The 14313-nt window shown below is 41.0% G+C and overlaps 1 protein-coding gene and 1 long non-coding RNA gene across 2 annotated transcripts in view; one reads left to right on the top strand and one right to left on the bottom strand.

Moving 5' to 3' along the window:
* Positions 1-14313, bottom strand: part of gria1a (glutamate receptor, ionotropic, AMPA 1a) — a 70552-nt gene that overhangs the window by 34448 nt on the left and 21791 nt on the right. Inside the window, 7 exon segments of the mRNA XM_044206416.1 lie at positions 734-1179; positions 2099-2305; positions 6447-6557; positions 7459-7563; positions 8512-8679; positions 9246-9404; positions 12356-12409. Of these exon segments, the coding sequence (XP_044062351.1) occupies positions 734-1179; positions 2099-2305; positions 6447-6557; positions 7459-7563; positions 8512-8679; positions 9246-9404; positions 12356-12409 (1250 nt within the window).
* Positions 2325-6417, top strand: LOC122880873. Its single transcript, XR_006379049.1, has 3 exons — positions 2325-3466; positions 4040-4178; positions 4793-6417. It is a non-coding gene; the product is annotated as an uncharacterized LOC122880873 (long non-coding RNA).

Genomic DNA, 14313 nt, shown 5'->3' with positions numbered 1-14313 from the left:
CTGGTTCAGAGCTACAGTGATAATACTGACATTATCTTCTCATCTCCTCTTGCTAGTCCCTCTGGAAAGCGCAGAAAGTCGACCTCAGTGTCTCTAATTTCAGACACTTAATGAGATTTTTAATTGGTGACCTTTTGAGAATGGTTTCATACCACAGCTCATGAGAGCACTCGAGGGGAGCCAACACATACCACTCAATACTCACAAGATCCTTCATAACAGTCTTACAAGGGTCTGACATTTAGCTTTACCCACAGATTGATCGATCGATAGACATATAGACAAACCGACTGATAGACAGATGTTTAACATGTCAACATGTTAAACATGCTAACATGCTAAACATTGGAGGGAGCTACCAACAACAAGTTTTTATAGTCCTAAAAGTTCGTGGCATGTTTATACCACCGCAGGAAGTATCTGGAGACAGGAGAATGAAAACACAACACTCTGCAACATGACCACATCATAAACTCCCTTTGCTGCTCTTCATCAAACTTTTAGTGTTGCTCTGCATGACAAGTGACTGGCAAAGAACAAAATCTCAATAAACAAAGCCCAACTGAGTTGAACAAGAAAGCAACACAGCATGTTTAAGCGTTGGTGTGGCAGACAGAAATATATTGTACGTAGGTGGCGCTTTTTGTCTCTTTGTGTACCAACAAACAACTGCAAAAGAGACTCAAAGCACAGTGGATGCAGTGCATCAAAATTTGTGGCCATGGTTTCTTACCGTGGTGAGATATCACAGCCCTGCTGCATGAAGGCCCCCAGTGAGAACCAAAGGGAGTTGAAGATGCCGAACTCATTGGTCTGATCAAGACTCTGCTGGTTGGTGTTCTGCTGCGTTGGTGTCTGGCCCTGCTGCACCCCGTTGGAGGCTGATGCTTGGGTGGGAGTCTGAGGTTCACCTCCCTCCTCGTAGTCCTCCGCGTGCCACTCATATGGGCTGAATCGACTGACAAGGAACAGGACGACACTGACGCCAATGTAGGCAAACACAATGCACATCCAGATCTCGTAAGCCAGCGGGTCCAGGAATGAAAACACGCCAGGTTTGGATTTGGTGGGTTTCTTGATCATAATGGAGATACCCAGGGACATGAAGGGCTTGGAAAAGTCGATCACTTCTTCACGGACCAGGGTGATGGTCAGAGGTGCCACAGCCACATCTGCTTTCTGAGGGAGGCAGAACACAGACGCAGACACAACACCATTAATCTATGAGTCTTTTATGGTCTACAATATGTCTCTGTTAATGGAAAAAGCACAGGATTGTGTGAGTTCTTTATTGAAAAACCTATAGGAAAGAATTTAAGTAAAGCCAAGCCTAATTGTAGCCTCACTAGCCACATGGCTCTAGGAATGGCATTGTTGGCAATGTTGGTCAGTCAGTAAGCTATACTTTATGTTTAGTGCTAATTAGCAAATGTTAGCATGCTAACATGCCAAACTAAGATGGTGACCATGGTAAATATAAACATTAGAATGTCATTGTGAGCATGTTAGCAAGATGACATTAGCATTTAGCTCAAAGCACTGCTGTGCCAAAGTACAACGTCACAGAGCTGCTAGCATGGCTGCAGACTCTTAGTGTTGTTATGTGATTGTAACATATTTTAAATTATTCTCAAGGCATATAATAAGATTTGGGTTGCAGAAAAAAAGAGACAATCACAGTGTCCCCGACTTGAATCACACTACCACTGGGGGTGACTCTGTACATAGTGTCTTTAAATACTGCAAAAAGATCAAGGCAATTATCTTTAATTGATTGGTTTTGGCATATGTGCACAACAGCATGTTGAGACTGACACTAAATACCATTCACATTAGACTTTTAGTAGTTTATGTCTATTTTCCAGCTTTAAATGGGTAATAATCTCTTTGGTATTATTTATTTAAATAACTTATTTGCTGCTATCTGTCCATTTGCACTACGGTATGTTGTATATTCTGTATGTTTTTATGGTGTGTTGTGCTATGTGTAGTGTATGTAATTTTGTTGTACCTTGGGAGAGGCCAAAGACAAATTTCCAGAGGTGGACAATAAAGTCAATCAATCAATCAAATCTAAAACAAAAATCTGTCTACTCACCCCATATACCAGTTCTCCCACCATGCCATTCCACATCTTGGTTTCAGGATCTCTGGCTCCATATTTGCCATCGGAAACAATCTTCAGTTTGTACTGGTAGCCCACATGTTTGGCTATCTCTGCAGCCAGCTCAACAATGTAGCCCTCGTACTTGTCATTTCCCACAAGCTGCTCATGGTTTTTCTTTTGCATCACATATGGAGACTCCTGTCGGATGTAGGGTAACCATGAGTGAAAACAGATTTTTTTTCTGCAATCATCAATTTTATTTCCAATACATCAGGTGTCAGAAATAACATACAGGAAATCATTGAAATAATTACGAATTTCACGGAGGTGAAAACAAAGTGTACACTGACACAAGCTGTAGTGACTGTAAGTCGCATAACTTTTACAGCAGGACAGTTTGTTAAGCTATTTAAGTCAGAGACAGCATTATGGCTGATAATAAAGCTTTAGCATGTATTTAAGTTTTATATTGCTATTTAAAAATTTGGGAAGGGATGTTATGGATGCATTGCTCCTTGCTCATAGCTGAGGCTTTGGAAAAAAAAATCTTACTGGATCCAAGTTTTTTTCAATTGTTGCTGTGAAAGGTTCGAAAGAAAAGATAATTATATGAAATTACAAGGTATTATTTTGGCTTTGTTCCTTCATCGTATTGTGTATAATTCCAAACACAAAAGGTGCCCAAGTATGATCATTACGGCAGCATTGCCACATTGAACGGATTGCTGATAACATTATTAAAGCTGAGAAGACATTGAATCTGAGAGAAAGAAGTATCCGTGTGTGTATGAGTGAGTGTATGTGTGTGTCTGTGCATGTTTGTCTATTTTTGAGCCATGTAGATGGCGAAGCAGACGTTGCTGACCTCTGGTCCAGGGCCAGGCTGTTCTTCTTGTTATATGATACTGACATTTGTACATCTCACACTGATTGGCTGTCCTGAGAAATTACAGCTGACATGACACCTGAGGCCCCGCTTTACTAAAAATGTATTTCATATAGAATTCCAGTCAGCTCAGTCTGAATTGTCCACCAGCACTTGGAGGGCCTTAATTCCCACAAGTTGTTATGTGTGCCTGCTTTTAGCTAAGGCTGTGCTGAGCTGAGCAAATCCTACCATCATACTGTATTTCACCAGGGTCTAGAGATGGGGGTGTTTCCTCTGTGTGTTACAGTTATCTGGGCTCTCCTGCTCTTTATGGTTGAGGTGAAGGTAATCATTGTTACACATGGAAACCCAAGGCCCGCTGGTAGAGAAACGGCACCCCAGGGAGACAGTGGAGAGGAAGATCTGGTGTGCAGTGCTTCGACCAGGCATGCACTTGCAGTCACAGAAGAAGAAGACAGATACACACACATGTGAGTATGCACGTGTGCCCTCACATACATTTACACACTCGCACTTGAATGGAGACACACACATGCACATACAGTAGAGACATGGCATGGCATACAGAAGGTCCTCCAGGACTCGGTCTTATTGACCTCAAACAGCTCCACTGAGGTCCGCTGTCACCCAACCATGTTAAACATAATACACACACACACACACAGGACACGAGAACCCATTGCAAACACACATTTTGTGTACAAATGCAAACACACATTAAAGTATAGAAAATAAAACAAAGTGCATGGAAATTAGTATGTTTGATTAGTTTAACCAGTTGCAAAAATCAACCTATTTTATTCCTCTGAGACCAATTTAAACAGACCTCAAGGGAATTTTGAAAATTACATAACTTGCTCTTGCATGCTACAATTTCTTGCTGAAAGCCTATTAAAATAACTTTACTTATTTTAATAGTCGCAGTAGCATGCTAAAACTAAATCTTAAAACTCCAGTCATGGCCTGGTTTTAGTGTAAAGCCACAATCACGAAGACACAGAGCTGGAGCGCTCCATTAAACGTGTTCTGCTTCACTCCTCCAGATTTCCTGTTAACCCAGGCCTGGTCTGTGTGCACACGCTGGGACAGCAGGGATTGTAGAAAAGCATGAAGTGATATCTTCACGTTGGCAAAACAACACACTCTCTCAAGCAACGAATCAGTGAGCACAAAAGTTATAAGGTGTAAAAACTCTACTTCTACCCCACAGTCCGATAACTGTTCACACCTTATCTCTTCTCTTAGGTTCCAAGACAGAGAACCAATTTATCTTCCTAGGGGACACTGATAGGAGATTATGTCAGAGTTATTTTAGGTCTGTACTCTTGGGAGACTGCAACCTTCGGGTTTAAATTAGGATTTTCACATGTTTTTAAGTTCTGCATAGTACCGAATGCTCTACCATCAGTTCCCAACCTTGTCTAATGTACTTTCACAGTTCTGTAAAGTACTCTTACTTCATCAATACCACCTGTTGTTTTAGAAATGTTTGCTTTTAGATAACTAGTTGTGACCATTTATCCATTACTTTTAACTTACTAGTTTGACCATTTATCCATTATTTTTAGCTATTTCACCTATTTATCCACTACATTTACCTTATTATTTGAACTATTCATTTATTAGTTTTAGCTATCTATTTCAATGATTTAGCCTTTAATTTTAATGTTGCTAATTAGTTTTTAAACAATCGCAACATGTAGTGTTCAGTTGTTGCAGCTGATTCAACTCACATGATCAAATTGTAATTTCTATTTCTAATTAGTTCTACTCTACGTCCGTCTTTCCAATGACAGGGAAGTGAAGGGACAGTCAACGAGAGAGAAAGAGCTGAAAGCCACAAACAGCTGTTTCTACGCGCCTCCCCCTGCTGATTTTGACAGAGAATCGTTCATAATTTCAAAAAACATTTAGCACTGTGCTAGTGCTACATTCTTATGTGAGTGCTCTGATTAATAAATGCATTCTTTGATTTTGAAACAGTGGCCTTATGTTATTATTTAGCCTTTCTGGGGCTGTTGCATGGATAAACCAATTTTATGAAAGAAAATGGCCCTTTTGCAATTTTTGGCTGCCCCCTCAGTCACTTCATCCTGGTCCGCTGTCAGACCCGTTGAAAGCCACTGTCAGGTGTATCGTAGCAATGCTGTCACTCACACTCGTGAGTCATGACCAATGAGAAGCGCAATCTCTGTTTGGGTAGTGGAACATAACATGACAGATAGGCTAAGGGATAACAGAGCAGGAGGGTTTCCTTCAATCTCATACAAATTGCCCTGTCTTAATAGTCTAACCTGTAATATTTCTCTCCCATAGACTTGCACTGAATTTATTTTCAAAAATACGGAACAAAGCACGTCCCGTTCATCAGTTCAATGCGGAACACATCAGTTTCCAATTATGGGACGATTCCATATTTTATGGGATGTCGGCAGTCCTAGACTTATGCATGCTGGCAGAATGCTCTGCACACATATTGCCCTGCTAGACCTGAAGTCTGCTGCATAATTTCTAAAATCTGAGCTAATGTTTTCTTTTTTGGGGGGGATAGCAACATATATCTGCTCCAAGTTCATCAAAATTACGTGGCGGCAATGATTCCAAGAGATAAAAGAGATTCCCACTTGAAAAATATATCCAGGAGTACAAAAAGAACCAGTGCTGGGCTCCAGGCATCTACAGACAGAGTTTTTCTCTGATATTAAAATTTCAACAAGATGCAGACACAGAGAACATCCTGTACCTGCAAAGATATACTACCATCTTTATTATCCTCTACTGTATATCAAACATGTATTGCCAGTTACGTTCCTTTCTTGTGAGAAAATGTCATGATAACCTAGCTGCCTTGAGAGCTGGCCAGATTGAATCTTTGCTGCCCCATTCTCAAACCCAACCTCCTTCCCAGGGTGAAGCTCCGGCAGCTCCATCTTTGTCATGTAGGCCAGGACACTTAACAAAACCTGGCCAAATAAAGAACATGGGTGGACAGAGAAATAAAGGACACTTTGACACTTCACAGCCACAGAAATTAGTGTTCTCCAGTGCTATTTAGTACTGTATAACTACTACCATAATGATGACTGCACTACTGGACACTTCCAGACTTCTTCCAGAGTTTTTCTTTAGTTTGTCTTTTAAACATATCGTAAATAAGCCAGTATCCCCAAGACAAACTTATGTACTTGAACATGGCAAATAAAGTGATTTTGATTCTGGGCAGACACCAGTCAGACAGACAGAATAGCAGAATAGAGTTGGGAAGGGAAGGACAGGAGGGAGATACAATCACAGATGTCTGCTGAATTCTTTCAGGGGCCTGAACTTTTAGGAACTCTATCATAAAAGAAAATGAAAAATGTTACCCTGCCTTTCTCTGTCACAGTCTCTCCGATCTCACCAGTCCCTCCTAGCCCCAAATCCCTCATCCTCTATTTTACACTGACTTACCAAGATAGTGGTGACTATGTATGTTCTGTTCTGCAGGCCGTAAGTCTCGTTGCTGCCCCTCATGAAGCTGGCGGTAGTCACATACTTTTCATCTTCATTCCAGTAGCCAACCTAAGACAAAGAGAATATGTCACAAACCAGGGCCTGTATTTATCAGACTGCTAAAAGTGAAGCTTTGGACAATTTTGAATAATTTACTCCTACTCGCATACTTAAAAACTATTTTAATCAAATTTGTTATGACTTAAAAATACTCTTACATGCTCTTAATACAGAGGTGAGCACACACCTTCTGAGACATGTTTTGGAGCAACTACAGAAAATATCCTTGGCCATGATGAATCATATGTTATATGAAGCAATACCGTATTGTACGGTATAATTCAGAATAGGATAGTTTTAGCCACTGTTTGCACCTGATTTTCACATTTGATAGGTTGTTGCACTACTTTTTGCATTAATACAGGGTGCAAAAACTCAAACAAAGCTAACATTGTCACTTTCCATGCATCTCCACTGTCTGCACTTGTCAGTGTGGTACAAAATTCTTCTTATCAAAAGATTGTCCAAAGATTGTCCACCAGCAGCATAAGTTTTTCCGTTTCATTCACACTTCATATATATATATAGATTGACACAGTATTACTATATATTATATTACATTGTTGTTAATTTCACTTGTTAATTGCTTCTGGAGATATTCACATGAAAAGAATGAACTTTCTTAGAAATAAAAATTTTGATTATTCATGTGATCACTTAAGAGCTGTTTTAAAATGTTACTCTTTCTCTTCAGGAGTAAGTCGCTTGATAAATGTGCCAGTGAATATTTTTTTTACTTGTCTCTTTAGAGCAATCTTAAGAACACAGACCTTTCTTAGACTCATTTAATACTGTGTAAGGACCTAAAATGAGCCATAGGGTTATTCCAATAATTGGAAGCACAGTTTTTAAACAGGGTCCTTGAGCAAGAATAAATATCTTAAATTGGTGCCTCAGGCTACAGGCTTACCTTCTTGGGTCCAGAGGGGGCCAGTTCCATGACGCTAACAGTGTAGTTGGTTCTGCGGCCTTTCTCATTGAACTGAATGTGACCAGTCAATCCATCTATGCGGACCTGTAATAGAGACACACATTTTAGCTCACAGACTCTGACCCATAAATAATGGCTGCCGTGAAGCATGATACAGTCCATGTCATGTCTATGCTGGCTGCCAGCATTTGCATGTCACGCTTGCAGGCAATGCATGTTAAGTTTAGATGCATGTTTGTTTAGAATTTATTTGTGAATGTCCACAGAGCCTAGGTCCCTATACAGAAGTGAATGACAGACGGTGTGTGTGTATGTGTACAGTGCAGTATGTTTGTCTTGGCTGTGTGATGGAGTTAATTGAGCGAACACGGCTTCAATCTCCAGTCTATCCGCAGGCAGATGGCTAGATTGACTGAGCAGGCCTCTGCACAGCCACTCTGCAGACAGAGCCTGGGGCTGCACGCACACACTCGCACTCACATGCAATTACACGTAGGCCCTCACAAACATAATGCATTTATTATACCTCCATACGTTATGTAAATGGTGTTCCAGAGGAAATAAATGACTTGTTAGACTTTTAATTGTGTTTTTAATTGGCAACTGCATTTCTGCAAAGACTGTTTTAAAATATAATTTTAAATGTAATAAAATAGTTGTCCTTGTTCCCCGATACTGTCTGTGTCTCCATGAGATCAAGAAGCCTCACAGCCAGTCCAGCATTTCTATTTCCATTGCCAAATATTGCATTTCTAAACTCAATTGCTGATGTCATATCCCATGATGATCACGGCTGAGTGTTATTGCCTGCAGGTTTTGTTTACTAGCCATGATGTCACATTTGATACTGGAGAGCTCTCCTGCGACTTAATGTGAACTTTACACGACAGAATGAGACCTAATTTGTTCAGCCAGACCCAACTCAGGAACTGTTAGCCAATGTGCCACTCAAGAATTTGCGCAAGTGTGTGTGTGCGGGTCTATTATGTACGTGTGTGCACGCATTAGCGTGTTCCTATGTATGCCACAGACCTGCTGCAAGGCTCTCTGGATGTCTATGCCCTGTCCCCAGGGAGCTGGTGGGTTGGCAAGACACTCTCCAGCGTTGCCCCTGCGAGAGATGTCTATCCTCTGTCTCCTTAAATTCTGGAAGGCCGTGGACATGACTTTCACCCCGTCATATGTTAGAGCACCTGTGTACTGTAAAGAGAGAGCAGACAATTCAAACAGGAGCAAACACAGTAATAAAAATTGATAAAGGTCTTGGCTGAGGAGAGGCAAGGCAGCAATGACTTCAAAGAATCTTAGCTTTGCTTTTACACCCAAGGACATGGATTTGGACATGAATTTGTAATCAATCCTCTATCTCAGCTGATTGGACAGTTGTTATGGCTAAAAATCAATAATCATTTAATAGCAGAAATCCCAGATCTGAATCTCCAAACTCAGATAGGATCAATGGTTATCTGTCCGTCAAATTTATTAGAAATCCTTTCATAACTTTGCAATATGCTGCTGACAGTCACAAACAAACTAACTGACAGGGGAAATAACAACCTTCTTGGACGAGGTAACCATAATCTCACACAGAAAATCAGTTAGCACAACTCCTGAGAAAAATCATGATTCAGTTTATGTTACTTTAAACATGACAGAGGAACTCTTAGCATATCCTGTGCTGCTTTACGACTTCTTGTATTCACAGATAGAAGAAAAAGAAATAAAAGAAGAAAAGGAGGACAGATCAGAGAGCAAAGGAGTAGTACTTTGAGTCCACTCTTGGACACTTTGGAGTCTTTGTTGTCAAACTCCATCCACTGCTGAACGACACGGCTGACACTGGGCTCAGAGTTGTTGACGAGCTGGAAGCCGGTGATGTTCGCCCCACCTTTCCTCAGGTCTGTCAGATCAATGTCCAGGAAACCCTGAGACAGGAAGTGGACAGACAGAGGACAGGCAGAGAAATGAACTGAGACATACAGGTAGGAAAAGAGATATATAGGTATATGTAAATGAAATTAGGATTTCATTCACATACACAGTGCATGATTACACTGATTGCATGCAAATTCCTGGCAGTGGACATTGAAGAGAGGCACAGAGACATTCCTTTTAAGCAGAAGATATTCCGTATTACATGACCATGATTTCTATCTTGATATTAGCTGGAGTGACAATCCCGCTTGTTCGACTGCTCACACTACAAAACCACCGTAGAAAATATCAATGATTCACAAGTCTCAGATGAGGTCAGGAGCATAGGAGATGATCCCAACAAAGCTACACAAGGACCTTGTTGACATGCGGATTCTGAAAACTCATCTGTGACAGGCAGTTCAGTTGTCTATTGCAGCGGTTCCCAACCTGGGGGGGGGAGCCCACAAGGGGTCACCAGACAAATCGGAGGGGTCACTACATCAGTGGTTCCAAACCTTTTGGCTTGTGACCCCTTAAAACAAACCAATGCCTACTTGCAATTCCTCGTCACAGGTTATGCCTCAGAGTGGACTTCAGGTGTGAGCAGTTCAAGCGTCCATAGTGCAATTATTTATCCCCCTCAGAGTTATCTTCGGAACCCTTGGGGGGTCCCAAACCCCCAGGTTGTGAACCACTGGAGGAAAGGAATCACAGTATAGAAAATCAGAAAAAAAATATTTATGCTGCACCAAATAAAGTGTAGCCACTTTGCATATCAGCTGTTAAACAAGGGAGAAAAAAACGTTTTGGTTGAATTGGTACTAACCGGTCGACATATGCAACCAGTGACGCAAGGTCGCAAGTAGTGCTTCATTTCAGGGGATCACAAGGCAAAAAAGTTGGGAACCAGTGGTCTACTGGGCACCTGCCATTAGAGGGTAATGCTGCAGAATGCAGTGTATTGTAGTTACTGTTTTTAACTCTACGATCAAAAGTGCAAGGGTTAATAGCATCATGAAAATGACAAATCCTTCTTTTTCATTTAGAAAGGTTATCCCATTGAGCAGACTCCATCCCTGTCTTTCCTGAGGGGCAAGAGTAGTGAAAAAGAAAATTAAAAATAACTCTTGTCATGGCAGGAGCAGTCCGGAGCTAATCTCTGACAGATTGAGTCCTCATATGCTACTGTTAACAATTGCAGGATCAAAACCTTATAGGCTACTGTGAACAATGCAAGGGAAGCCTCAGGCAGAGTAGAATGGAGAAATAAGCGATTTACTGTAATGGTATCTCCTACTTGTATTTTTTCCCCTGACTATTATGTGGAGAAGGCTGTTTTTCACAGAGGGAGAAAGGCAGAGAGTAGGAGAGGCAGATTCAGTCTCTCAGCATGCTGCCTGTCAGCGTGGGGAGAAGAAGAGGCAGACAAGTGGGAATGGGTGGGAGTAGAGACAGAGCAGGAGAGAGGGACAAAAGATTTGTCTGTAATTTGTTTGAGACTTAAGAGCAAACTTTTGACTGATGAGAAGAAAAGGTTCCTCTCTGGACTGTCTCCTGCTCGCCAGGCATCTGTCTCACAAGACACACATTTCTATCCTTTTTCTTTCTTCTCTGCTCTGATGCTATTTGTTTTTATTATATGTCATTTGAAGCTTCTGCTCTCTCTTGGCCATGTGTCTATCCCAAACTCTCACACTGTTCTTCATGTCCATATAGTAAAGACAAATGAAGTCAAATAGAAGTGGCTAACTGTTAACTAGCATAAAGTTCAAATTGTTTCATGCCCTTCTGGTTTTGCGGAGGGCCGACATAGTGGCAGATACAAAATGAAGGCCAGCTCAAAATTCAGGAGACAAATGCAAGCAAAGAACCACTGTCTCCCTATTGTAGCTGTGTGTGTTGCCATGTGTCCATATTTCTCAGCTGAACAGACAGAGTTGTGTCTTTTTTCTGCTTCATGTCTGAGCTAATGCAGTGCAGTGGGCTGAAGAGGTTACTATAGAAACTAGCCTTTGCTAACATTCGACACGGAGAGCGGTATTTCCGACAGATATTTCAACCACATTTAAGTATTTACTCAACTTATTTCTTTTCTCGATTGCACTCTCACACTATACTCTGTTTTTCAGATTCACAAGCACACACACTGCTGCAGACGTACACACAAGTAAGAAAATTAGGAAAATTCTGAAAAAGGTGCAAGGAGACAGAAAAAGTCATTTTTTGCTCAAACGTTTAAATAGGCCTATTATAAATGACTGTGGCCACTTTACATATCAGCTGTTATTACCGTCCGAGCCTTATCATTTAAAATGAAATCTGGCAAACTGGCCAGACAAGAGAGATTGAGCCAATCTAAAACACCAGCAGTGAGAAATTGTTCAAGCCAGCAGCTGCATATTAATGCTGTTATTACAGCAGCTTCTGGTGATGTCAATTTTCTCTTCATTTGGTTGCATTTAGTGAGTCTGAACAGTGCTGTAGGGGCTACATACCATTTGCACTGAGAAAATGGCAGCAGACAAAGACAAGCTAATGGATATAGGCTTGCACACATTGGCTGACTGACCTTTTTCCGTCACTGTGAGTCTGCATAGATTTCTGTCTCTGACTGTCACAGGTTTCCCACTTGTGCTTTAGTATTAGTCTAGTACTGTGCTACTGTTACATCTGCAGGTTTGACAGTGCAGTGAAAGAATATATGATGTAGCTGAAGAGGAAAATGGGATGAGAGAACATAAAAAGACATAAAACCAGATAGTTTGAGGCTAAATGATTTGGCAAATTAAGTCTATTAAATTGGCAATTAAGTAGTGAAAGTCAAGAAACCTGTTGAAAGCCACATTTAATAGCAATGCAAATTCAATCAAGGTATGAAAGTATGTAGACAAAGTATGTGGAACATTTTAAAAGAAATCTGAATAGATGAAAATGCAACTATATAATGACGATTCCTTACCAGGTTAGCCAGGATGTAGTGGTAGCTCTTTGCATTCTTGCCTTGTTCAACAATCTGGAAGGCAAGGACAGAGGAGAGATAGAGAATAAAATGCCTGTGATAAAAAGACTTGGACTTGGTAATCTATTGATATGTTGAAACAACCTTTTCAACATATCAATAGATTACCATCTCCATATAATAAAAGTCATCAAAGTAGCTTAAAGAAAATGACAGTTCTGGAGTCAGTTAGAAACAACTATGAATCAAAAATGCCCTCTCCTCTCCTCTTCTCTCCTCTCCTCTCCTCTCCTCTCCTCTCCTCTCCTCTCCTCTCCTCTCCTCCATCCCCAGTGATGAATGGTATTACTGTGACAGGGGACAGACTGACAACATGTACTGCAGGGTTGTTTCTTGCAACTTTTTTGCCTTTGGCCAAACACCCACTCCCACCAAAACAACAACATACTATCTACCACACACAAACCCACCACTGATACTATTCATATATTCAATATAATCAAATAAATTAATGAATTCACTTAAATATTATAATTATGATGTGTAACCAAAATCAGGCCCTAAAACAACCCGAGCTGACCATTAATAAAGCAAGAAGTGATAGTTATTATTATTATGAACAATTACATGAAAATAGGGAAATTACTAAATAAAAAGTAGTAGAAAATGAATGAACATATAAATTAATATTTAGTCTTTAATTGGAATTAACCTGCACTTCATATCCTCAAGGCTTTTACATGTTGTAAAAGTTGCTATCAGACATCAATTTTTAAACATAATACTGTATCACACAGAGGGGTCGGGGCAGTTTGAACATCACAGTGAGAGATGGAGTGTAGTGCCAGAAGTGGTTTATTTATAAACAAAATGGGCAGATTGGACACCACTTTGACATTTGAATGTAGATGTGGTATAAGATGAGAAAAACAAAATCCCCTGGTGGCACTCAAGGCAACTGTTTTGTTCGCCTATGCCTAAATAAAGAGCCTGGTGCACTGTACAACAAATGTGTGTCTATATTTGTCATCACAGCATACTGGGCAGTCACATAAAATAAGGCCCAGTGGGCAGCGCTTATTCAGAGCCATGCACCATCCAATTAATAGCCTTCGCACAGCGGAAAAGAGGCACATTCCACTATGTCTGTTCAGGCACTATGCATGACCTCACACATTTTTCACTCCTCTTCCTCTCTGTGAGCATTTTCCCCTTGTGTATACTCCGGGGAGTGTACTCATTTGTTTGTGTGTTATGTGTGTGTGTGTCTAATGATGCTGTAGGTCATGACAGAAGGTGGCATTTGTTATTAATCGTGACCCCATCACAAGGCGGGCCCTGCGGCCGAGCCCCGGGCAAGGAAAAACTAGGGGGAAGGAGGAGAGACACACCAGCGCTGACACCAATACACCCGACATCGGGGGAAAACACACATTACTGCCACAGAGGAGCGTCAAATGGAAATGTTTCGGATGTGAGTAGCTTTTTAATTATACATGCAGATTTGAAGAGTCATTCAGAGTTCAGCCCCAAGAGAACGGGTCACTTTTTGTCTCTCTGTTGGAAAACACACTCTGAAACGTTTTTGAGGTAGCTCTTCTGTCACAATGAATGTTCTCCACGGAGACTACATCAACATTCAGCTTATATGAGAAGTCACCCTCAGGATGCTGTGAGTGACATTATCGTAAGAGAATATGTGTACTGTATGAGATGAATGAGATGAACACAGGAGTAAGTTTAAAGGGCAAACAAGACAGAGGTGTGTGTGTGTGTGTGTGTGTGTGTGTGTGTGTGTGTGTGTATTTGTCTGGGTGCACAGGCAGGGCAGTGTGGAGGCAGGGAGCAGATGTGGGTGATTGATGGTGGCCGTCTGAATGGAGAACTTCTCAGGCTCACCTCCTGTAAACTGGTGAGAACTGATGCAATAACCTTAACTGAAGACACCAGGCCATCAA

The sequence above is a fragment of the Siniperca chuatsi genome, linkage group LG8 (genome assembly GCF_020085105.1).
Source record: "Siniperca chuatsi isolate FFG_IHB_CAS linkage group LG8, ASM2008510v1, whole genome shotgun sequence".
Classification (NCBI taxonomy): Eukaryota; Metazoa; Chordata; class Actinopteri; order Centrarchiformes; family Sinipercidae; genus Siniperca; species Siniperca chuatsi.
The sequence above is the reverse complement of the archived record's forward strand: the minus strand, read 5'-3'. Positions and strand labels throughout refer to the sequence as shown.